The 25,000-nt window shown below is 41.7% G+C and overlaps 2 protein-coding genes across 2 annotated transcripts in view; both read right to left on the reverse strand.

Moving 5' to 3' along the window:
• LOC117827701 overlaps positions 1-8,982 on the reverse strand; it is an 18,809-nt gene extending 9,827 nt beyond the window's left edge. The window contains exons 1-2 of the mRNA XM_034704371.1: positions 8,562-8,982; positions 4,551-4,651 (exon numbers count right to left, since the gene is read on the reverse strand). The gene's annotated coding sequence lies outside the window, so the exon portion shown is untranslated. The remainder of the gene's footprint in view (positions 1-4,550; positions 4,652-8,561) is intronic.
• Positions 8,983-21,878: 12,896 nt separating this feature from the next.
• LOC117828469 (protein shisa-7-like) overlaps positions 21,879-25,000 on the reverse strand; it is a 65,713-nt gene continuing 62,591 nt past the window's right edge. Inside the window, exons 8-9 of the mRNA XM_034705626.1 lie at positions 24,526-24,904; positions 21,879-23,032 (exon numbers count right to left, since the gene is read on the reverse strand). Of these exons, the coding sequence (XP_034561517.1) occupies positions 22,618-23,032; positions 24,526-24,904 (794 nt within the window). The 3' untranslated portion in view covers positions 21,879-22,617. The remainder of the gene's footprint in view (positions 23,033-24,525; positions 24,905-25,000) is intronic.

Below are 25,000 nucleotides of genomic sequence, written 5' to 3' on the forward strand. Positions count from 1 at the left end.
GAGAGAGAGAGAGAAAGAAAGACAAAGAGATAGAGATATAGAGAGAGAGAGAGAGAGAGAAGGAGATAGAGAGGGAGAGAAAGAGAGAGAGAGAGAGAGAGAGAGAGAGAGAGAGAGAGAGAGAGCGCTGGCTCAAAATGCCACACGCCTCCTGTCCGGCTCCTGCTGGATAACATGGCTGCCTGTCGCTTCCCCCTCCACACACACACACACACACACACACACACACAGACAAACACACTCTCTCTCTCACACACACACACACACACACACACACACAGAGAGAGAGCTAAATGCCAGATAAAAAGGTGGTCTGGTGGATGTGCGAGAGGACAACAGGAGCTGCTGCTGGGAGCTGACATTCAAGCTCAGTGAGGCTGTGCCGTAAAATATGAAATCTGATATTTGAAGATCGACATCTTCAATTAACTTCACTAATGATGCTTCTGTCTTTTAATCTCTGAGCTGTTTGAGATTCATCAAGGTGAGAATATTTCACTCTCGGTAATGTGGGGCGCCAAATAAAGCCGGGACACGTTACCATGAACCCGGACAAACGGACGATTGTTGTTAAAAATAGAAACCAAAACTTCCACTTTAAGATGTTGTTCATGACAAATCTTTAAGTTTTGACGACAAGTGTGAGGACAGGGTCTTGCAATGGTTGCAGTTACACATCAGGGATGTGATTGGTAAAAGACAAAACAGCAGGGGAACACACAGTGAGGGCGCGGCAGAGATCATGTGCAACAACACCTGCATCCCAAGCTTCATGTGTTTGTAAATGTAAGGAAATAACGCTCAATAAGACGGGAAGTCCGGGGTCTTCATGTCAGGAAATTGTGAGCATAAATACTTGATTTCCTGTGTTTTAGTGAATTCTATTCTTCTGTTTTTTTCCTTTCAGAAAAATGTAAATAATACAAATAATGTCTTGAGACTTATTTGTTTCAACATCAACAACTTTTCTAACCAATATGTCTTTTTTAAGCAAATGTGTTTCTGTTCTCTAATCTTTCTTTTTTTGTGGTGAGACACTTCATTAAATATACTTTCAGGATGTGGGTGAATAAATCAGATTATGCAAATTATCTCAACCTTTATCTACAAACTAAAACTTCACATAAATCTCATCTTACATGTAAGACCTGCTTCCTGTTAGCACCGTCAGAAATGATGGATTCAAGAAGTTTATCAGAAACTAAATCCAGATATGAGCTAACAAACCAGACCAGCAACAGGTTTGGACCTAAAATCTGTTGGTCCCTCTCTACAGTCTGAATCCTGCTGAAGCTGAGACACCTTCTTTCCCCAAACTCCTTACTCCTTACATAAGACTGAAGTAAACTTTGTATTTTTCACTCTCGGGTGCGTACGGATCTTTGTAAAAAAAAAACAAGAACAAGGTTAACTCTGACCCTCCTTTGGCTTTTGCACGCAGACGTGAACAACGGTCCCCCTGAGACAGAAACCAGAGGAGCTAAACATCCTCGTGTGTGCTGTCACATCTGCGTTCAGTCTGAAGCTCAGCAGAGCGACACGGGAGGACTCACAAGAGCGGAGGCTGATCCTGCATCTGAGGAGTCTTCAGAACGCAGCGGTCGTACAAAAAAAAAATCACAAAAGCTGAATTTCATGCTTGTTTCCCCTTCGAAGTGTATTAAAAACTGATGTTAGTTAAGACTCTGTCGGCTCTCTTTGTGTGTATCTGCAAAGAACAGAGATGTTTCTAATTTAAAGGGGTGAGAACTTTAAGAAAGCTGACATGTTTATGTTGATATATGAGGAAAACATGCTGTTTAAAGCTGTTTCTGTACATTCATTTGTGATTCTGAGGGAAAAACAAACACTAAACTGACTTAATTTGAACATGCCAAGACCGGGAGGATGTACATAGAGTGTGTGAATAAATGTCTTTAAAGCTTGCAGACATTTATACAAAATTAACATTAAAAAAATAGAGAAAAATGAATATCTGTGGACTGAAATCAAATCCCTGTGCTCCTCTACTTAGTTCAAGATCAAATAAGGACGCTTAAATCTCTCACAAGCAGCTGGACTGGCTTCAAGTTTCATTTATGTCCATGTAATTTAATAAAGAAACTACATAACAAAATAAAGTCCAACCTGAAGACAAAATCTCCTGCTTTATTGATTTATGTTCAACTCAGTTTGGATTCATTTCTGAGAAAGCAGCAGGGCGTCCTCATCAGAGTTTGGGGTTTACAGTTCTACCAGGGAGCAGGTGTAACCCTGATCAGGTATCTGTGAGGCTGCAAATCAGCATCAGAAGTACTGTAGCTTAAATGTGTCTGAAGCTGGCGTGGGAACCGAAGGGTCAGGGGTTCAAATCCCAGTACTGACCTGAAAGGGTGCAAGTCCCACTTCTTGGGCACTGCTGAGGTGCAGTCAGACAAGGCACTGAACCCACCTGTGTGCAGCCTCCTCACTCTGACTCTCTGCTTTCATGCATGTTCATAGTCTCAATGAGTTTCTGTATTTTCTGTGAGTATTTGAGTAATCCAGTAATCGAATAAGAAATGTTGCATGTCAGCATTTTTTTTTTGCTCAGTCTGCTTTAAAGGAAAGGCTCGAGGCAGATCCTTCAGCCCGAGGCTCTTTTTCTTTATAACCGAGGTGTTCGAGTTATTCGAGGAATCTTTTCAGCCTGAGAGTAAAATGTTAAGTAACACAGAGTGAAAGCTGGATTTCCAGAAAAAGTATGTCTTCATTTTTAAAGGTGACATATTCTGCTCTTTTTCATCAACATATATTGGTCTAAGAGGTCCCCAAAACATGTCTTTAAAGTTTATTGCTCATAAAAACACTTTGAAATCAGATTCTGGTCTGCCTGTAAACCCCTCTTTTTTCAGCCCTGCTCAGAACAGGCTGTTTTCTGTGTCTGTGCCTTTAAATGAGAATGAGCTCTCTGACCACGCCCCCTCAGGAAGTGGGTGTGGCCTCGGCTCTCCAGCACGTTGATGTAATGTTTACATGTTGGCTGAATGTACACGGCTGCTCACAGACCCGCGTTACTTCAACCCTCTGAATCTGATCCAGAATCTGATCCTGATGGAGAGGCGCCTGCAGCAGGACCTTTCTGAACCATTGGTCACAGATTTAGTGTTTCTTGTTGTTTTATTTGTCAGTATGTTGACGTGCGTCTTGGTACACTGCTACAAACATGTAGCTGTGTAGCTATGCTAACTAGTGGTGCAACGGATCATCGTTGATCCGTGATCCGTACGGATGCCTCTCCACGGTTCGGCACGGACGTGGTCCGCGGATCGGTTGATGTAGGACCCTAGAATAAAACGGTGTGTTCACAGTTTGCTGCTCAAAGAAAAGTGGACGGTGAAAATCAGCAAATTAAAGAAGAATAGAGTAAAACTTTTGAAGTTCCTCTTCTCCTTCACTTGCCATGCCATGAAATGCAGTGAATGAGGCAGGACTGGGCCCACAGATGCTTTGCACATGCAGTAAATTTTGAGTTGAATGTTGTTTTTATTTAATGGGCAAAGTGTTTTACAAAATAAATAGAGGGACAAAGTTGTATTTGTCTTGTCTTCTTTCTTTTTTTTTTTTTTTTGTTGATCCGAAAAATGATCCGATCCGTGACTCAAATCCGTGATACGATCAGAACCGTGAGTTTTTTGATCCGTTGCACCCCTAATGCTAACTAGCACTTATCCATGACAAATAAAAATCATCCACTAGATCTTCAAATCTGCAGACGTGGGGAGTAAAACCGACCTTTGTGTTTATTAAGACAGCCTACAACTAGCATGCCTCCCTCCTAAGCTCCTTGTTAGCACACATGTGCGCAGGGGATGAAAAACGGAGGAGGGGTTGAGTTGTATTTTATACAGTCTTCTTTTTCATGTTGTTTTTAAGACTTTTCTGACCAGCAGACAATTTTAGAACAAAATCATTATTTTCGAACAAATTTTAAGCACCAAATTTTGCCTTTTCTGCACAATTTCATAATTTTGAGCTTGCCTTGTGTCCTCTTTCGTGTCTTCTGAACTTTTAGTGTTCATCAAGAACATTTTCACAACATGATAAAAACATTAATTTGAAAATATGTCAGCTTTAAGAGTTCTTGTGTTTCTTCTTTATTGCAGAATTCCCAGTGCTGATGATTCAGAAAGTGATTTATTTATTTGCTATAAATAACACATTTTAAGATGGAAGCTTTGGGGCCATAAATAAATGGACCTTGGGGCCGCGATTGGCCCCCGGGCCGTACTTTGGACATGCCTGCTCTAGGTGATGCACAAGGAGTCGCAAGGTAATCATTGTTTTGGTGCTCCTAAAGAAGCAGGGAAAGTGTCTTTGATTATCAGACAGATTTAAAAACACACCTTAGGCAGTGTTTCTTTTGAGTGGAGGAAAATCTATGTACTCAAACATCCACCCTGCACCTTCTCCGCTTATAGCACCACACATTCCTGGCGTGGAGCGCAAGTGACAAACCGAAAGCTCATTACACTAACAGCTTGTTTGATTTAACCGGAGGAGTGTGAGTGTGCCTGTCGCTTCCTTCTTACCAGGATGATCCACACGTCTGGAGCTCCCAGCTGGACCGTGGACGTGGAGGGGGAAACAGTCTGTTTTCTCCGCCGACACCCGGTGTCTTCTGGTGGACAGCCTGGAACAGATGCACCGAGAGCGGAGCAGGTTAGACACGCAGGTAGAGACTGAACTATCCTTCAATACAGCGTGCGCGCACTAGGGCTGAACGATTTATTGCTTTCTGATCAAAATTGCGATTTCAGACAGCTCCTGACTGACCCAGGATCTGTTGTGTCAACTATTACTTTTTTTTCCCCGTTGCTTAGCGCCGCCCGAGTGGCTGCTTGTTGCAGCAGCTCTCTCTTTGTTGTTCTTTTTTCATATCTGTTTAGTTCTCTTTGTATTTGGAGCCTGTCATGACTTTTAATAAATAATTTGTTGGCCATAGACACCAAACTGGCTACGTTTGCAGTGGCTTCTTTGCTATTTTTGTTCCTGTGTGTGTCCAGAGATCCTGCGTGTATCCATGGTAACATTGTTTACATACGAGATCAGCTGTTCGCAGCCCGTAGCGTGTCGATGCTAGACCATGCTAGGCCCGATGTTCCCTGCGAGCTGAGGAGAAGGAGGCAAGGACGACGTGCCGGTACTGAGGTGCAAGCTAGAAGGGACGGCGTCGACCTGTCCTTCCACCCACCGTTATGGGGACTGTGGGATCTGTCTACGATGAGGTGGACGAGCTAACCCAGCAGCAGAGTAGCATCATGCTAACAGAGCTAACACCGGACAGGAACGCCATGTTGGAAGGATTTCACCTGCTGTGGGCGGACAGGATACAGGAGAGTGAGACTGAACACACTGGTGAAGAAGGCCGGCTCAGTCCTGGACCCTGTGGAGGTGGTGGCTGACAGGAGGATTATGGCCAAGCTGTCGTCTCTGATGGACTTTTCTTTTCTATATATATTCTTGTTAAATTCTTGTTCTGTACACCTTTTTGTTCGCTGCTGTAACTCCATGAATTTCCCCGTTGTGGGACGAATAAAGGAGTATCTTATCTTATCTTATCTTATTTTACACATATATGGCGTTTCCCTTCCATCCTGCCATGCTCACCAATCAGAGGAGGCATGCTACTCGTTAGGACATGGTGCCAGAAGATGTGATTCCCTCCTGTACCTACTTCAACCAGGTCGCCATCCCACAGCTGAACACGGAGTGTAAAGAAGAAGTGATAACAGAGCTGAAAAAGTGTGGAGTATTACACCACAACGCATACAACGGACTATCTCAATACTTGCACATTGCACATTTGCACATTCAATTGCACTATGACATAACAACTCAATCAGTCCATGCACAATATTTATATTTTTATATTTATTACTGTTGTCTTCCTTTTTAATAGTGTGTTCTTTGTGGCTTTAAACAGGACCTGAAAATTGTAATTTCATTTGAGTTGTCAGTTGTATTTGTATTTGTGTGTGTGTGTGTGTGTGTGTGTGTGTGTGTGTGTGTTTATTTATTTCACTGAAAAGCTTGATTTGAAGAAAATCATGAATCGAATTGAAACCGCAATATCTGCCAGAAAAAAATCGCAATTAGATCTTTTCCTAAAATCATTCAGCCCTAATACACAGTCATGGGGGCGGCAGTAGCTCAGTCCATAGGGACTTGACTTGACCCGGTTCGAGTCCCAGTATGGACAAAGTTTGGCAAGTGGACTGGTGGCTGGAGAGGTGCTGGTTCACTTGCCTGGGCACTGCCGAGGTGCCCTTGAGCAAGGCACCGGACCCCAAACTGCTCTGGGTGCGCTGGTTGACGGCAGCATCCTCACTCTGACATCTCTCCCTAAGCATGTTCACTGCATGTGTGTGCATTTGTATGTATATACCTAAAAAAACTGTATGTGTAGCATGTCCAAAAATAGCAGGAGTAAAAAAAAATTGAATTTCCCCCCTGGGGATTAATAATAAAGTACCTTTCTAGCCATAAATGCAATGTTAGGGGAGACCGGGGACAGTTGTAACATTTCTGTCTATAACTTTGAGCTCTTTTAACCCAGTGTGTTCAAACTGCTATACAAGCTAGCTCCAAGTGTCTGCTAATAAATGGCCTAGAACATGCCTGTGCAACACGAACAGAAAATGCATGGCTTGCTCCCCACTAATAATTGGCATAATGATTTCTTTCGGTGTTTCACTGAGCCCCTCAGATAATAACTCAGCCTGCTCTCCAGTAATGGAAAGGATTGTTCTTACGCTGCTTCAGATGCGCGCTGAGGTTGGTCGTATTAAACTCCCCCGGTTCTGTGCCACCCACAGCTGCAACGCCTTTTTCGGACTTAAACGAAAAATACTGCCACACGGCCGACATCCCTCCTACTCCTAGCACAGGCTGTTGTTGTGATCACGTGGGCTCTGCATGCTGGATCTGGGCGCTGCTGGATAGAAGTGCTGAAGCGGAGTCTGGAATGGACTGCTTATATCGGAGATTTTAAGATGCAGGCCGATAAAATCCGATACTGGATTTTTTGCTGATATCGGACCGATATCCGATATCGATATCGGATCGTGACACCCCGAGATAACACTTCAAAATGAGGCAGTGAATAAGTAATGAATTATGTGTGGCGTGTTTATAAAGTTGCACAGGTGTGCCTCTATGTAACTCTGTAAGGGTACCTCTAATTGAAACTTAAAGGCCCCGTGAGGAGTTTTGAACTGGCTGAGAAACAGACTGAAAATGATACTGATGCCTCTTTATGACCTTCAATAGCACACAAGACCATCAGTGACAACACTGACACCAGCAAGAAACCTTCTATTAATGGATTCAAAGTGTGAAAACACGGACAGGTTATTGGATTTAAGTGATCCGGATCCTTGAAATGAAGGGATTCCAGCCTCTGGTTCAGCACTTGGAACCCAGGTACAGTTCACCATCAAGTCAGAAAAGCCTGAAGTTGCCCAAACTATGATTCTATCCTCACATTAAGGAGTAGAGATTGTTAAATCAATACAGGGATCAGATCGGCTAGTATCGGTATCGACAGATACCAAAGCCCAGGTATCGATATCGGTTTCAGGACCTAAAGATTTGGATCGGTGCATCCCTAGTATGAATGATGCTTTATGAATAAACTTGCCTTGCATGCCTATCCTCCTTTGTTGTTACACCCCTAGTGTGCACCCTTAACACTTCAGACTAAGGTAGTGGATAAGTATTATAAAAGCATGCATTATGTGTGGCATGTTTGCATGCTTATAATGCATATACAGCTGCACAGGTATGCCTCTGTGTAGCTCTGTATGGGTACCTATACCTGTATTTGAGAGTATGAATGTTAATGCATGTGCAGAAATAGTTATTACATGCCTCATTTGAGATAGTAAGCACAGATATGCATGCATTATATGACCAAAGAGAGGCATATAAAGTAGCTGTCATGTCTGAAGTAGTTTCATAAAAGGTTTAATGAATGATGCTTTCTGAATAAACTTGCCTTACCTACCTATCCTCCTTTGTTGTTACACCCCTAGTGTGCACCCTTTGATATTAAGGGACAACACTTCAGACTGAGGTAGTTGATAAGTAACATAAAAGCATGCATTATGTGTGGCATGTTTGCATGCTTATAATGCATACTTACATGCATTGGGTACTTATAACAGTATTTGAGGGTATGAATGTTTATGCATGTGCAGAAATAGTTATTACATGCCTCATTTGAGATAGTAAGCACAGATATGCATGCATTATGTGACCAAAGAGAGGCATATAAAGTAGCTGTCATGTCTGAAGTAGTTTCATTAAAAGGTTTAAAATAATATTTAATGTTAAATTTGAATAACAAACACTCAGAAAGTGTTTTTAATGAGGATAAATGTGTGTTAAATGTTGTAATAATGACTTAAATTAAACTATCAAACTCGCATAAAAGAGGCTCCATGCTAACATGCTAGTTGTTAGCCTCAGTGTTAGCTTAGCGGCTAACAGAATTAGCATCCTCGTCCTGATGGAAGAAGCTTCAGTTTCTGGGTTTTTACCTCCAAACATCCAAAAGTCTGTCCGGCAGAGAAGCTCAGAACCTCGGGGGGAGCAGAGAGAGAGCATGTAGCGGGGAGTGAGCCGTGGTCCCGGGGTCCCTCCTGCCTCCTGTCAGCGGGGCCTTGTTCTTCATCCGTGGAAAAACACCGAGAGAGGCCTGGAGCTCCATCTGCTCTTTCCCCCCGCTAACAAAACCTCTCTGAGCCGCCGGCCTGCAGCTCCAGGGGGGCGGGCATGGTCTGCTGGGTCACCGGGTCCAGAGGGGTCTACAGCCGGACTGCTCCTCGGTTCTGGTTCTGTCGTGGTTTTTCCTTCTTTCTTTTCTGCACGGTTGGCTGTTTTCCGCCCTTGTCAGTTTTAGGTGTCCCCCCTCTGTAGACGACGGATCCTCCGTTAGCGCTGCTGATGCGTTCAGGGAGGGTCCGAAAAATAGGAAATGGGAGTTTCGGTCTGAGAAAATTCACCTGGAAGCTATGAAGACACACCAAACAAGGTTAAAATGACTGGACAAACATATGGTGGGGGGTGTGGATCAACCACTCAATCAATTAGACTTTTATTTATTTTTATACTTATTTATTTTTTATTATTATTATTTTTATTTTATTTTTATCAATCAATCAATCAGACTTTTATTTTGTTTTTATTATATTTTTATGATTTTATGTTCTTTTGAATGCTGCACGGTGGTGCAGTGGGTAGCACTGTTGCCCCACAGCTAGAAGGTTCCTGGTTCAAATCCCCAGTAGGTGCCTTTCTGTGTGGAGTCTGCATGTTCTCCCCATGCATGCAAGGGTTCTCTCCAGGTACTCCGGCTTCCTCCCACAGTCCAAAAATATGCTCACCGGCAGCCTGTTGCACCAGCAGTGCGCAAGTTGTGTCCTTAGTTAGAGTGTAAAGTCATCACTAGACCATACGTTGAAACTAGTTTGTAACTTAAGTTGTGTCATTGTTTGGTTGCACCACAGAGACGTGAGGTTCATCTTAACTAGTTGGCCGTAAGGTCCAAACTAATCAAAACATTGTCGCAGATATGACGTTGACACTTCCAGCAGCCAATCAGAGGAAAGCACCAATTTTAATGCAGGGATTATACGTGTTATCTTTCGTGTCTAATCTTCTCTGAACTGACCGACAGCTTAATCAAACTAAAGTAAAGTGATAACTATAGCCTGAAGCCTTAATCTGCAAAAAACGACGCTCCATGGCAGTCGATATGCTCTACGGAGGACTTTACACCTACTAGGAGCCAAGTGTAAGAATTACGTTGTAACTTAGTCTTACATTGGAACTATCTCAGCTGGTGCAACGCCCAAAACGTTAGTAGAGCGTAAACTTCATCCTAAATGAGAAATTGCGTTCAAACTAGGCTACGTTTGAGTTTATGCACAGCTGGTGCAACAGGCTGCAGGTTGCTTGATCACTCTAAGTTGCCCGTAGGTGTGAGTGTGTGCGTGAATGGTTGTCTGTCTCTCTGTGTTAGCCCTGTGATAGGTTGGCGATCTGTCCAGGGTGTACCCTGCCTTCCGCCCAAAGCCAGCTGGGATAGGCTCCAGCTCCCCGTGACCCCGAACGGGATAAGCGGTCAAGATAATGCATGGATGGATGGATGTTCTTTTGATAGTAATAAGATAGAATAGAATACGATGTAAGGCAAGGCAACTTTATTCGTATAGTGCATTTCATACACGAGGGCGACTCAATGTGCTTTACATTAAAACATTAGAAGCATTGGAAACATTCAGACAAGCATTAAAGAGCACAATTAGAATGACAAATATAATAAAACATAGAAAAGACAAGGAAAATTATATTAAAGTGAGTTATAATGAGCTAAGATAGGAAGGCAGTGGCAAATAAAAAAGTCTTAGTCTTTGATTTAAAAGAGGTGAGAGTTGGACCTGCAGCTTTCAGGGAGTGTGTTCCAGATATGTGGTGCATAATGACTGTACTTTATTCACCCCCCAAGGGGGAAATTCAGGTGTCTGGCAGATAAAATGAAAAAAATCACATAAAAAAAGTAATTCAGGTGTCTGTCAGCTCATCTCCCATTGGCTAAAGAGTTATGAAGCCTAATGGCTGCAGGGATGAATGATTTTCTGTATCCCTCAGTCCTGCAGCGCAGAGAGATGAGCCGTCCACTGCCGCTGTTTCTCTGGTCCACAGAGAAGTTGGGAAGTGGATGATCTGTGTCATTTAGAATGGCCTCTAGCTTCTTCTGTGTGCATCTCTCCACCACAGCCTCCAGTGAGTCCAACCAGGTTCCAACACAGCGCCAGCTCTTTCCACTAGTTCGTCCAGTCGCCTCACATCTTTGTGTTTTATACTGCTTCCCCAGCAGACTGCAGCATAGAATAACACACTTGCACCCAGCTACTGATTAAACATCTGCAGGATCTTTCTGCAGATGTCTAAGGATCTGAGCCTCCTTAAGAAAAAGAGTTACTTTTTAAATAGCTAATAATTTAAATAATTACTACTCAATATGCTCTTTATTGTTTGCACGACCCACTTTGCTGCTATAACTCTATAAATTCCCCCATTGTGGGACGAATGAAGGATAATCTTACCTTATAAAACAAATATATGCAAATACAAAAGATCAACAAAACCAACAACCATCCATAAAAGACAAAGAATGAGAGTTCTTGTGTCATATATCTTATAAATAAATTGACACACGTGAAAGCTAAAGACATCATCTCTTTATTTGTATTCTGTTAGTTTGTTGTGTTTTTCAATTTTATGCAACAAAGTGTTTTTTTGACCGTCTAGTTTTTGCAAAAATAACAACTTTGACCAAGTCAGGAAAAGGCCTGTGACACTGAAAGACAAGTATGGCGACATCTAATTATGTCACATCTGGAAACATCATTGAAAGGATGTATAATAGTAAAAAAAAACAACAACAAAAAAAACATGTTTTAGCATTTAGCACATTTTAAAATGAAGTGAGGCACAAAAAAAGAAGTATTAAAGATTTGAACAGATACTCTCTGGTTCTTGTTATAATAAAATGCATTCTTGTTCATTTAAATACGCTGTAAAGTTGTAACAGATCTACCTGGTACAGTTTTGAACAGTTGGATTAAACACATCTTTATATTGGACCCTTAAATCTCATGAACTCAACCAGCTCGGTCACAACTCTTCCAAACATGGAAACTCCGAGCTTCCAAGGAGCACTTGAACGCATCCTAAAATGGTTGTTTCCTGTCTGCATAATGGTTCCGGGTAGAACCAGGCACAGGTTGGTTCTGTTCGGACACACCGACCACATCCACCTCTGCTCCTGCTTCTCCGACCCGGCACGCTGCTGAGAACCGCGCGTAATGTGTGTGTGTGTGTGTGTGTGTGTGTGTGTGTATGTGTGTGTGTATGTGTGTGTGTGTGTGTGTGCGTAATGCGCTCCATTCAAGAGAAAAATCACAATGCTTTCAGGCCGTGTGTGTGTGTGTGTGTGTGTGTGTGTGTGTGTGTGTGCGCGTGTGTTTGTGTGTATTTGCATGTGTGTTTGCATGTGTGTGTCTTCACACTGAGTGTGTGAATTGTTAATGAGTCAATTAAGCTATCATTAGGGCACAGGCTGCACAACCTCACAATGTGTGTGTGAAAGTGTGTGTGTGTGTTAGAGACACACACATGAGCTGGTTTCTCTCTTCCATTTTATTTACTGTAGATATTTGGTCCTATTTTATTTCTTTATCTTACACTTTTTTATCATAATTAATTTATTTGATCACTTTCAATTTTTTTCTTCACGCCCATGTTTGAATATTTAATAGTTGTTTCGTTTTTTTAAGTTATATTTATGGGCTTTTTTGCCTCTACTGGATCGGACAGCTGAAGAGAGACAGGAAAAGTGAGGTTAAGAGAGGGGGGGACTTGCAGCCAGGAGTCAAACCTGCGACCCCTGCAACAAGAACCCTGTATGTGGGGCCTTTAGACCGCCATGCCACAAGCGCCCCTTTTTAATGGCTTTTCTCTGAAATATATTAAAACATCCATTATCATCAAAAAGCCTTAAAATGATAAGAATTTGCTTTGATCAAATAAACGTTTCATCATTTTAAAGTAGTAACACACAGGGGCATGTCAAGATTTTCTGGTCTGTGGTGTCTCAACCCAAAAGGTGGGGCAGAAATTTATGCATGGGTGGTCTGAGGTTTCTGCAAACACACACACTGAATAAAGACATTTTTTGTATTGCCTGTCACTAACAATCATGCCTACTTTGACTAATAATGTCAGGCTATTTATTGTTATCATTTAACTTTAGATGTTCTGCTTCTACGGACAATTTTTCAACCTTGTAAAAGCAATTTGATAATGTAAAATCACAGCTTACAGTCCCTGAAGTGTTGCTTGTTTGACTGGCTCATCCTTCTTTACGCACCTGTCTTAGTTCAAACTAGGGATTCAGTTTGAGAACTGGAGGGTGGTTGGTTCAAGTCCCAGTGTTTCATGTATATTTCAGCCTGTGTGTAGCAGGTTCAGTAACAGAGTGAAGAAGTTGTAGTTCCAGCTGGCTCAGGCTTTTTTCCAGCTCTTAGTTATGCTGGTATAAGCTTAGACTGCCGGGGGGACTGGCACACTGACACACTGGGATCCTATCTCAACCCCCAACCCCTATCACTTCAACTCTCCCTGTCCCATTAAAGTTACTAACCATAGACCTTTCTGGAGTCCCTGAGCTCCCTTGTCTCGTAGGTTCCTCTGGATCTCTGCTGTAGATTCCTTTTTGGGTCTGTCATTCATTCTTTCTTTCCTTTTTCCTAACTTTCTTTTCTTTCTTGACTTCTTTCTCTTTTTTTCTTTTTTATTCCTTTTTTATCCCTTTTCCTTTCATTCCATTCTTTTTTTTCTTTCTTTCTTTCCATGTTTCTTCATCCTTTGTCTCCTTTTCTTATCCCGTCCTTTCCTTCTATCATTCTTTCACCATTTATTCTCCTCTTTATCTTTCTTCTGGTCTCCCTCTCTTTTCTCTTTTCTTAGACCTTTCTGAAGTCCCTGAGCTCCCTTGTCTCGTAGGTTCCTTTGGATCTCTGCTGCTGTGGACGTGCCAGACTCCAGCTGCTACAACTACTACTATCTGTCTCCCCACTATCATCTCTCTCTCTCTCTCTTCATCTCCCTCTATCCCTCTCTCCAACACGGTCTCAGCAGATGTGTGTCTAACATGAGTCTGGTCCTGCTGGAGGTTTCTGCCTGTTAAAGGAAGTTTGTCCTTGCTAAATGCTGCAAAGTGCTCTGCTCATGGTGGATTAAGATGAGATCAGACTGAGTCCTGTCTGTAAGATGGGACTGGATCTTATCCTGTCTTGATGTTGGGTCCTTGTTAATGATAGAACATAGAGTACGGTCTAGACCTGCTCTGTTTGGAAAGAGTCAGAGGATAACATTTGTTGTGTTCCTCGTGATGAATAAAGTTTATATTTCCCTGAAAACAAAAGTACCTTTTCACAGTCCAAATAGTTGATTTTAACACAAGTCCTTGGGATGGCCATCAGATATCAAGGGGGGCCCATGTCCGTCCACCTGGACATGCCCCTGGTAACACAGCCATTGGGCCTTAAAGAGTGTTTAACCTTTAAAACCTAAATTAATCATTTGTTTGGTCCCAAACTCCAAACGTGAGTCTGTGAAAAGGAAAATATGAAAAAAGAAACGCACAAGCTTTAGTGGTATTATTTTTATTGTTATTATCAATTAAACAGTATGGTTTCTACAAACGCAAGAATTGATCACCAATAACAAAAGAGTTGCACATCTGTGAGACCTTTGTTTGGATATTCTTGGAAATAGACATATAAGGGGATGTAATAAATAAATGTATCATACAATTTGAGGTATGCAGAGTAGCTTTAAGAATACAAATATGCCCATGCCCCCCCGCCCAGACCCAACCCCTTCGTAATGGTAAACGCAATCGTAAACACACACAGCCGCACGTACACACAGTCGAACAGACGGACAGGCACACAGTTTAATCAGGGGAGCATAACTGAGCGTGGATGACGACATCTGAATCAGATTTCTGAAGGTTTGCGGGGGAATGAGACATTTAAAGTACGTCTGAATTTCCAGGTATCGTTTGCGTTACCTCTCTTCGAGATGTTTTCAGTGTAGCCTTTCCGTCCCTGTCAATACATTCCCCACCATGAATAAAACACTCAAACAGCAGCTAAAAAACACTTCAAATACAAGTCGGTTTCCCCCCCCCTTCACGTGTAACGCAACGCTATAAACGCTTCTCACGCTAACCTCAAAGTTTCATTAAAACGGGCATTCGTGTAAAACATCAGCAGATACAAATTCACATCAGAGGGCAGCGGCACGAAATTTGTGACGTCCTTTCAAATACCAAAACTTGACACATTATGAGCCTTTAATAATTTACATTTCTGAAAAAATTCTCCCTTTGGTGAACGTAGCTTGCCAAGAAAATCTCTGATTCATCAATATCTATGTAATATATTTAAAATGTAACAATTACAGGCCGTTTAAAGGTGACATATCATGCAAAATTGACTTTTTAATGGTTCTCTACCTGCAATATGTGTCCCTGTCTACAAACCCCCCGAGAATGAAAAAAATCCATTCTGCCCCTGTTCTGATTTCTCCACCTTTCTGTAAATGTGTGCTGAAACCAGCCGTTTCAGTTTTCAGTGTTTTTCATACGTCACAACGCCATCCGGTCTGTAACAGGAAGTCAGAGCTCGGAGCTTGTTCAGCCCATAGACTGTATAAAATACAACTCAACCCCTCCTCCGTTTTTCATTCCCTGCACACATGTGTGCTAACAAGGAGCTTAGGAGGGAGGCATGCTGTTGTAGGCTGTCTTAATAAACACAAAGGTCGGTTTTACTCCCCACGTCTGCAGATTTGAAGATCTAGTGGATCATTTTTAGTTTTCATGGAAAAGTGCTAGTGCTAGTAAGCACAGCTACATAGCTACATGTCGTAGCTGTAGCTGTAGCTGTAGCTGTAGCTGTAGCTGTGTACCAAGACACACGCTGACATACTGATAAATAAAACAACAAGAAACACTAAATCTGTGGCCAATCGTTCAGAAAGGTCTTGCTGCAGGCGCCTCTCCATCAGGATCAGATTCTGGATCAGATTCAGAGGGTTGAAGTAACGCGGGTCTGTGAGCAGCCGTGTATATTCAGCCAACATGTAAACATTAGATCAACGTGCTGGACAGCCGAGGCCACACCCACTTCCTGAGGGGGCGTGGTCAGAAAGCTCATTCTCATTTAAAGGTACAGACACAGAAAACAGCCTGTTCTGAGCAGGGCTGAAAAAGAGGGGTTTACAGGCAGACCAGAATCTGATTTCAAAGTGTTTTTATGAGCAATAAACTTTAAAGTTTTGGGGACCTCTTAGACCAATATATTTTGATGAAAAAGAGCATAATATGTCACCTTTAACTTCTAGTAAAAGTTGATAAGAGGATTTAACGACCGCGCCTCGGGTCTTTAAACGCGTCTTCGTGAGCGGGAGACGCGACCACAAAAAGCGAGGGTCGAAAAAAAGTGAGGTTCAGCATTCCCAAAGAAGAAGACAGAGAAATACACGTACAGGTACACACAAAGTAAAACAGACGCATTATACATATACACACACGTACACGCCGTGACATCATGAGTCAGCACACACACTGGCTTCTGACATCTTCATGCGGTTTTCGTCTTTTCTTCGTTGATTGCATCAGCTCCGTTTTGTTTTTTTTCTCCTCTTTTTTTTAAATTCCACTATAAAGTTTGAATATTGAAAATTCAAGGATTATACGTTTAAAATTCACAGATTTAAAAAAATAAACACATGTTTAAGTCAAAGATGAAAGAAACAGATTTTCAGATAAAAGTGTTTAAAGTCTGATTGAGGGGGGGAATCTTTACACACATGATCATAAATCATTAAAATGAGCACATGTATCGTCGTAAAAGACTCAAAACGGTCCAACAGGAAGCTCCGCTCAGGGATCAATCATGTCTGTCTTTATGAAATGCAACTCAGAGGGGAAGCTAAAGCCAAAAACAAGGCCTCACGAGTCCCTTAAAACCCTGTTAAAGGGTGAATCCAGCTTTAAAAGGCCAGAAGGTCCATCTCACAGCCAGAAAAACGCAACAATTTACAAAATATGACATCATCATGACGACACTTCCTCCCACCGCAACAACTCGCCAGTTTCACATCACCGCCATTTTAAAAAAGACATTATGCTCACCGTGAGAACGTAGAATCTGTGATTATGCTGTGTGCAGGTAAACATTAGCATCGTACCACGCCAAATAAATCACATTAGTTTGGGAATTAGCTAAAAAAAAGGGGCTTCTCTTTTCCCCAATTTTTGTCACAATGTAAAGTTAGCAAGGAAGCAGCTGAATGCTAATCATGGTTGTGTTTATACGCCCGCCTGTCATTGCTATTTCAGATATTTCTCTCTATAAAAAGGCGGGAAAATAATTCTAGAATTCTAGGGAACACTTTCAAGCTAACATCAAAACCTGACAGCTTGAAAGTGCCGATCCAACATTAAAGGCCCTGTGAGGAGTTTTGAACTGGCTGAGAAACAGACTGAAAATGATACTGATGCCTCTTTATGGCCTTCAATAGCAAACAAGACCATCAGCAGCAACACTGACACCTTCTATGTTGACATTTTTAATGCCTGAAACCGCCCTGAGGGGGTAGGTGTCAGACCAGATGATGGACATCTCACTTCAGAAACAGCCTTTCTTTGACTGTTTTCATGGAAAATAATCACATTGCCTGATAAAGTTGACTGTTAAAAGACAACAGGAGGATGTTTTTGTTGAAAACACTGCTTTTGCATGTTTAGGACAAGAGATAAGAGGCATCACTTTGTCCACAAGGGGGCGCCAGAATCGATATAAAACAAAAGTTCCTCACAGCAGCTTTAACGTTAGCTACATTAAATAAAAAAATGACTTCAACTGTATATAAATATATATATTTATAAAAGAAGATATTTTATTGTAAATGAAATGGTTGAATCTACTTTTTAGGTGAAATCCAGTTTTTAAATTGTTAATTTATTTGTTGAATATGTAATAGTCAAAGTATGGAAGCCTGGAGCGTCCATGCTTTGTTACTAGTGTCTTTACACCAAGTTTGCCTTATGGGTTAAAAAGTTAGGAAGATTTTATTTTTATATATTTTATATATAGTTGAAGTCATTTTAATAAATATCTATAAAAGTCTTCTTCTGTGTATTAGTACGAAGTTCCTTTTTATTCTACAACACTTTCAGGAGGTAATATTTAAGCGGCTCATTGCTAATGTTAGCTGTTCGTTATCAAATTAGAAGTTTGACCTCAAACATTAGCTAATTAGCAAGTCAACTGATTATGACATACTACTCGTAGCTATGAGGGGACCACATTTCCATTTAAAACATTTTAGAAGTTCACGCTAGAATTTAAAGCCAAAAGTACACATTAATGTTAGTTGGCAAATTACCTGGCAATTATATTTTAAATTAATTTGACACATTATGCCCAATTTTTCCTGACTCGTTGGGTCAGTTAGATAACAGTTTATGTTAGCACAAGGCTAAAATCGCCACCCTTAATTATGAGTTGACATCACTGTTAGCTAACCAATTCCTAAGCTAGGAAATTCTGAACTAATATCAATATCTCAACAACCATGTGCAATATTGTAATTTATTCTATAACATATTTTATCATTATATTTATCCTCTAAAATGTGCACTCTGGCTTAGGCTAATTCGTGTATTTATATCTTAAAAGTACTTCAACACCTTATTTTTATTTAGAATTTTAAGGTTAGTTTTTAAGGTTTCTATATTTATTGCCCTCACTGTCTTGTTGTTATGTACCAGTGTTCCATTCACCACGTCTAATTCCTTGTGTGCGCTCACTTGGCAATAAAGATTTCTTGATTGAAAATGTTAGCTTGAAATGTTTGCTGTTCCTCCTTTAGGTTTTTAACGCTATCAACAAGTAACGATAGCTAGGAAAATGATGAATACCAACATTAGCTGTTGTCTACTATTAGCTAGTGACAAAAGGATACGATTCTCAAAAGCTAGCTATAGCAGCGGAGGCCAAAGTTCTGACCTAAAATCCCAAGCAATGTAACTGTTAGCTTGAAAAATGTCTTCATTAAGAAAACACACAGCTAGCTTGAATCTAAACTAGGAACTAGAATGCTATCGCTAGCTTTTGAGGCCAAAGTTCTGACCTAAAATCCCAAGCAATGTAACTGTTAGCTTGAAAAATGTCTTCATTAAGAAAACACACAGCTAGCTTGAATCTAAACTAGGAACTAGAATGCTATCGCTAGCTTTTGAGGCCAAAGTTCTGACCTAAAATCCCAAGCAATGTAACTGTTAGCTTGAAAAATGTCTTCATTAAGAAAACACACAGCTAGCTTGAATCTAAACTAGGAACTAGAATGCTATCGCTAGCTTTTGAGGCCAAAGTTCTGACCTAAAATCCCAAGCAATGTAACTGTTAGCTTGAAAAATGTCTTCATTAAGAAAACACACAGCTAGCTTGAATCTAAACTAGGAATAAGGCCCTTAACATAGTAGCGTAACATACTTCCAAACTGATGCAACTAACTGCTAGAGCTACCAAATATGTGGTACATTGTCTTTTCCCATTTTCCAATCATATCAGAACCAATCAAAAGCATGATTATCCTCCAGAGATCCTGTATTTACAGCATAAAGAGCACTTCCCACTCGGAGCCTGATATCAGGGTTAAATGACGGCCATGTGAATTTGGTGAATGTTGCAAATTCATCAAAAAAAAACGAACCATGTTTGTGTGTTTATACATTGAACACAGAAGCTCCCTTTGCTTTGCAGAGTTCCTTGCATGTTTATATATTTTCTCTACACAAGAAGAAGAAGAAAATAAAACTCAGTGAACATTTGCACAAGCATGCCTCTCGACACGGACACGCTTAGAAGAAAATGAAAATGAGAAGCAGACGCTGTACAGAGCACAGACACACAAAGATAAGTCGGTATAGCCCTTGGTGTGAAGTGTCCATTGTCCCCCGCCTCCAACCCGTCTGCCCCCTTTTTTCCCTTCATACGAGGTGAGCAGCTGAACTTGCAGGTAACATGTGGCATCGAAGAAGCACAAGAGGGTTGGCTGAGTCCCAGTCTGAACCCTTGACTCGTTACAAAACCCGCAATGACAAGTTAAAACAGTGGTTGAGAGGGTCAGTATTAAAATGTTTGACCAGCACAGAGTCTGCATGAGGTTAGTTCTTCTTTATGAGCTCTTATTCCAAAACATTTGAATTTTTTTTTTTTACTAGTATTACGCAAAGGGTCACATCACAATGTTTCATAGATGATATACACCCACTAGAGTTCACTGTACAAAGGCTTTGAAGTTAGCTTAAATTATACTGCTAAGTGGATTCCACTTTTAAGGCCCGGTCACTCCAGAGAGAGGCAAATCAGCCTGCACCTGTTTTGCAAAATAATTGGTGCTAGAAGCTCGGAGACAAAGAGAACAAGTGTAGCTAGCATGCCGCTAACCGCTAACATGCTAGCAGGCAGGAAGAATGCTTCCCGTTATTTCAGTCGATGACTTTCACTGGAGGGGGAAACGTTTGGAAATAGGCTGACTGACAGGTTTGGTAGCAAATGGGACATCATTAAGTTTAACCCTCCTGTTACCCTCAAATAACAGCTTTTATCATTAGGGGTCAAATTGACCCCAGCAATTTAAAGTGTCAGGTACTTTATGTTTCTTTGTTGACTACCTAAATAGCTCTTTAAATGAAATATATTTCAACCCAATTTAAAGCTTTTAGAAGGACTTTATTTGTAAAACAGAACATCTGTGTATGTTTGTTTTTAAATAACCTGGGGCATTTTTTATCATGTAATAACTTACCTTATCTATTTATCAGATAGAAGTGTACATAGTGTGTATACATCTGTAATAGTTGCCATATTTTATTTCATTTTACTTTATTTTATTCTGTAATATTTTACCTTTGTCATTGCTATTATTATTGTCATTATATTTTTAACTATGTTAGTACATTGTTGTATTCCCCTGTCCTGTGTCCTGTGTCCTGTAAGCTGCTGTAACAAAAGAATTTCCCCCAATGGGGGACAAATAAAGTATATCTTATCTTATCTTAAACTGCTGCGAGTTTGTCAAGCTCTCGTTGGCCCTGCTTTGTTTCTATGTTATCAAAACGTATCACACAGGACTCATCATTGAATGTCTTTAGAGACATGGTGTCTGGAAATTTCATATCTCAATGTAAAAAGGTTGGCGGTTCGATCCCAGCTCCTGCAGTCACATGAGGAAGTGTCCTTGGTTATGGTGACCTCAATATCATCCCAAACAACCAAAACAAATGTGTGTAAAATGTTGATATTTCTTATGTTATATACAGCTGAAACAGCCTGGGGTCAAATTGACCCCAAGGAACACCGAAATTGGAACATATCAACATTTTCATTTTACATTTTCACAGTTGTCCCCATTAAATTAGGAAAAGTCATGAAATATGAAGCCAAAGTTAATTTAGAGATGTTAAACATTGAATGGGGTCAAATTGACCACCAAGGGTAACAGGAGGGTTAAAGTAATAATTTAAAATTCCACCGTTAACTCCTCGGTTAAAGAGGGGGTATTATGCTTCAACTCTACATTTCTGCTACTGTCTCTTTAAGCCCCCACCCCCCCCCAAAAAAAAACACACTCGGGAAGCCTCCTCCACTGTTGCCATGCTACAAAGTCATATTTTGCTATTTAATAAGACAAATTATGAAATACGGGCTCAAGTTTTGGACCCCAAATTTGACCTGGAAAGTTTGGAAAGTGGACAAAAAGAAAATCCTGGTAGGTTTTGAGTTCATCATGCTCTTTTAAGATTTGTGCAAAACTTGTGTACGCCTCACATAGTAGTCGTTGGACGTTTCAAACAAGCCATTTTAACTCAATACTTGCCTTTTGAAGTGTGAAAAAGCATAATACCACCTCTTTAAACCATCCCTCAACTTTAATACAGTTCAATAAAACTACTCTGTGACACTTTTAAGCTACAATAGCGTCATCGCCTTTCGGATTAACTCCCATTATACTTAATTGTAAGCACTGAAACAGAGATATTCATTAGTCATGTAGGGATTGAAGCTACTTCAATCAAAGGGTTTGTTTTTAGTGGTTAAGTACTGGTGTGACGGGGCCTTCAAGGCAGCAATTCATGTCAATTTAGTTGTTTTTTCCCCAAACTGTTGACTTTAATCAAGAGTAAATGAAGCCATAGACGTAATCTCTAAGCTGTTTTGTTTTTTGCAGATTTGCTTTCATTATAATCCAATCACAACGGGCAGGTCACATGTCCAGCCTTTAAATTACAAACTGGCTGGTTTAAGGATAAATACATTTTAAACCAAGTATACACAAAGTCTTACAGGGCTCAGTTATGTTAATACTAGTATTATTGTTATCAGGTTAATTCCATACAAAAGCAACTTGTTTGGTTTTTAAATACTTATAAATACAAAGACAAGCAAACCCTGTCTGCCTCGGCCTCACCGCTCTCTTTTCATCCACAGTGGATTCAAAGACAGATGAATCTCTGTCAGAGCTCTGGAGGACTCCGAGGACAGTGCAATAAAACTCAAGGACGATTCGACAAATCTGTCTCAACGGGTATCCTTCAATAAAAGTCACAGCGAACACCCGGCAGCCTTCACTCTGCACTCGTGTGATATTTTTTGCTCTTTTAAAGTGGACATTTCTGTCTTCCCTTTTACAAAGAATGGCTGAATATTCTCTTTTCAACACACAAAGTGACGAAGAGAAAATCAATTGGCTATACTCGCTTTGAGATTCTTCTCTGATGAAGGGGAGGGGAGGGGGGGGGCTGTTTGCTGCTCAGGGTGAGGCAGCCAGCTGAGATCAAACCTCTTTCCTGCTCCTCTTCTCCCTCTAAATGCCTCATCTGCCTCTTCAGCTTCTTTACAACTTCAGCCTCTCTACTCTCTCTTTTCATCCTCCCTCCTCCTCTTCTCAAACTGTCACCTCGTTCTTACTCCCAGTCCGCAGTCCCTGCACCCCCCCTCCTCCGGGGATGAAGTGCAGCTGTTCGATGGTGTTCTGCCTCTTGTTGGCGAAAGCCATCCGCCGGGCGTTGGGGTGGCCCCCGTGCGGGTCCCAGCCCCCGTGCATGCCCATCCCCTGCATGACGGTGGTGCTGCGGTCGCGGTCGTGACTCGGCGTCGGGTGGGAGTTCATCTTGATCATGTGGTGGCGGTCCATGGACGGCGTGACGCAGATGTTCTGCTGTGACTGGGCCTTCTGGTGGTGGCTCAGGCGGCCCATGGTGGGCACCATGCCGCTCCGTTCGCCTCCTCCGATGATCAGACCCATCGCCATCAGCTGGTCCTCCAGACAGTCAGGTGACACCAGAAGCCTTTCATGGGACCTGGAGGGACAGAATCATTTCTCTTTACCCTCATAAAACATAAGAGAAAATCATGTTAAAGGTGACATATCATGCAAAATGGACTTTTTAATGGTTCTCTACCTGAAATATGTGTCCCTGTCTACAAACCCCCTGAAAATAAAAAGAATCCATTCTGCCCCTGTTCTGATTTCTCCACCTTTCTGTAAATGTGTGCTGAAACCAGCCGTTTCAGTTTTCAGTGTTTTTCATACGGCACAACGCCATCCGGTCTGTAACAGGAAGTCAGAGCTCGGAGCTTGTTCAGCCCATAGACTGTATAAAATACAACTCAACCCCTCCTCTGTTTTTCATTCCCTGCACACGTGTGTGCTAACAAGGAGCTTAGGAGGGAGGCATGCTAGTTGTAGGCTGTCTTAATAAACACAAAGGTCGGTTTTACTCCCCACGTCTGCAGATTTGAAGATCTAGTGGATGATTTTTATTTTTCATGGAAAAGTGCTAGCGCTAGTTAGCATAGCCACATAGCTACATGTTCATAGCTGTGTACCAAGACACACGTCGACATACTGACAAATAAAACAACAAGAAACACTAAATCTGTGACAAATGGTTCAGAAAGGTCCTGCTGCAGGCGCCTCTCCGTCAAGATCAGATTCTGGATCAGATTCAGAGGGTTGAAGTAACGCGGGTCTGTGAGCAGCCAACATGTAAACATTAGATCAACACCCACTTCCTGTGGCGTGGTCAGAGAGCTCATTCTCATTTAAAGGCACAGACACAGAAAACAGCCTGTTCTGAGCAGGGCTGAAAAAGAGGGGTTTACAGGCAGACCAAAATCTGATTTCAAAGTGTTTTTATGAACAATAAACTTTAAAGACATGTTTTGGGGACCTCTTAGACCAATATATTTTGATGAAAAAGAGCGTAATATGTCACCTTTAAATTAAACATTTCAATCAGTGTTAATGAGTTTGAAATGTTTTACTCGTGAGCGCTGCATTCGTCTTTATAATGTGCTTCAGATACTCTCTTTTTTCAAAGTGTGCTTCACAAACAAAGCTTCATCACCTTAACATGAACGCAGGTCCAAATGTTTTTCTTAAACTTGATTTAAAAAGTAGACTTTCTTACCTTGTTTGCAGCGTCACAATAACAACAGAGTATTGTGTGATTTCCAAAGTCGACTTATTACAGTCGTGGGAGATGAAAGGCTTAAAATTGCGCTGATTGAATCTAATAAAGTGCTCCCTCACCTTGTCAGACTCTCTAAAGGAGTCATGAGTGTGATGTTGATAAAAGAATAGGTTTCATTAACATGTCGTCTCATTCCTTAACGGAGTCTGTCTCACCTCTGCGCCATTTTCTCTTATCATCTGATGTCGCTCTGATCTCCTCTCCTCTTTTATCCTCCGCTCTCTGCGCTGTTTCATCAGCTTGTTTTATCTAATCTTTCCTCCCATCACACCTCATTTCTCACCCTCTCTCTCTCTCTCTCGTCTCTTATCTCTCACCTGCGGAGCGTCTGCGAATTGTTGCTCCTGCTGCCGTACATGGCTTTGTAGTACTGGTGCTGCTGGTTCTTTGACAGGCGGGACAGCGAGTTGCCCTCGATGTATCCCAGCAGCTGGTCCTGGGAGCGGACGCGGCGGGGCGGCCGGTCGAAGCTGGAGCTGGTGTACTGCGACTGGCCCGGCAGCGGGTACGGGTTCGGGGTGGAGGGGATGTGGGTGCGGGGCGGCCGGGTGCCGTTGAGGGGCAGCGTGCCTCTGGATCCTGGCGTGTACTCTGACGGGTACGGCAGGTGGTGTGAGGATGAGTGGAAGGAGGGAGGAGCGTTGGTGGAGCGACGTTTGGAGTTGTAGTAGCTCGAGTACTCGTCCAGCTCTTTCTCTGGTTCAAGAAAACACACAGAGAGGATGGAATAAGTACACAGAACTTCAAATAAAGATATGTGTTTAGTTCATTCATCATAAAATGCCTCTCTAC

This window comes from Notolabrus celidotus, chromosome 16 (assembly GCF_009762535.1).
Source record: "Notolabrus celidotus isolate fNotCel1 chromosome 16, fNotCel1.pri, whole genome shotgun sequence".
NCBI lineage: Eukaryota > Metazoa > Chordata > Actinopteri > Labriformes > Labridae > Notolabrus > Notolabrus celidotus.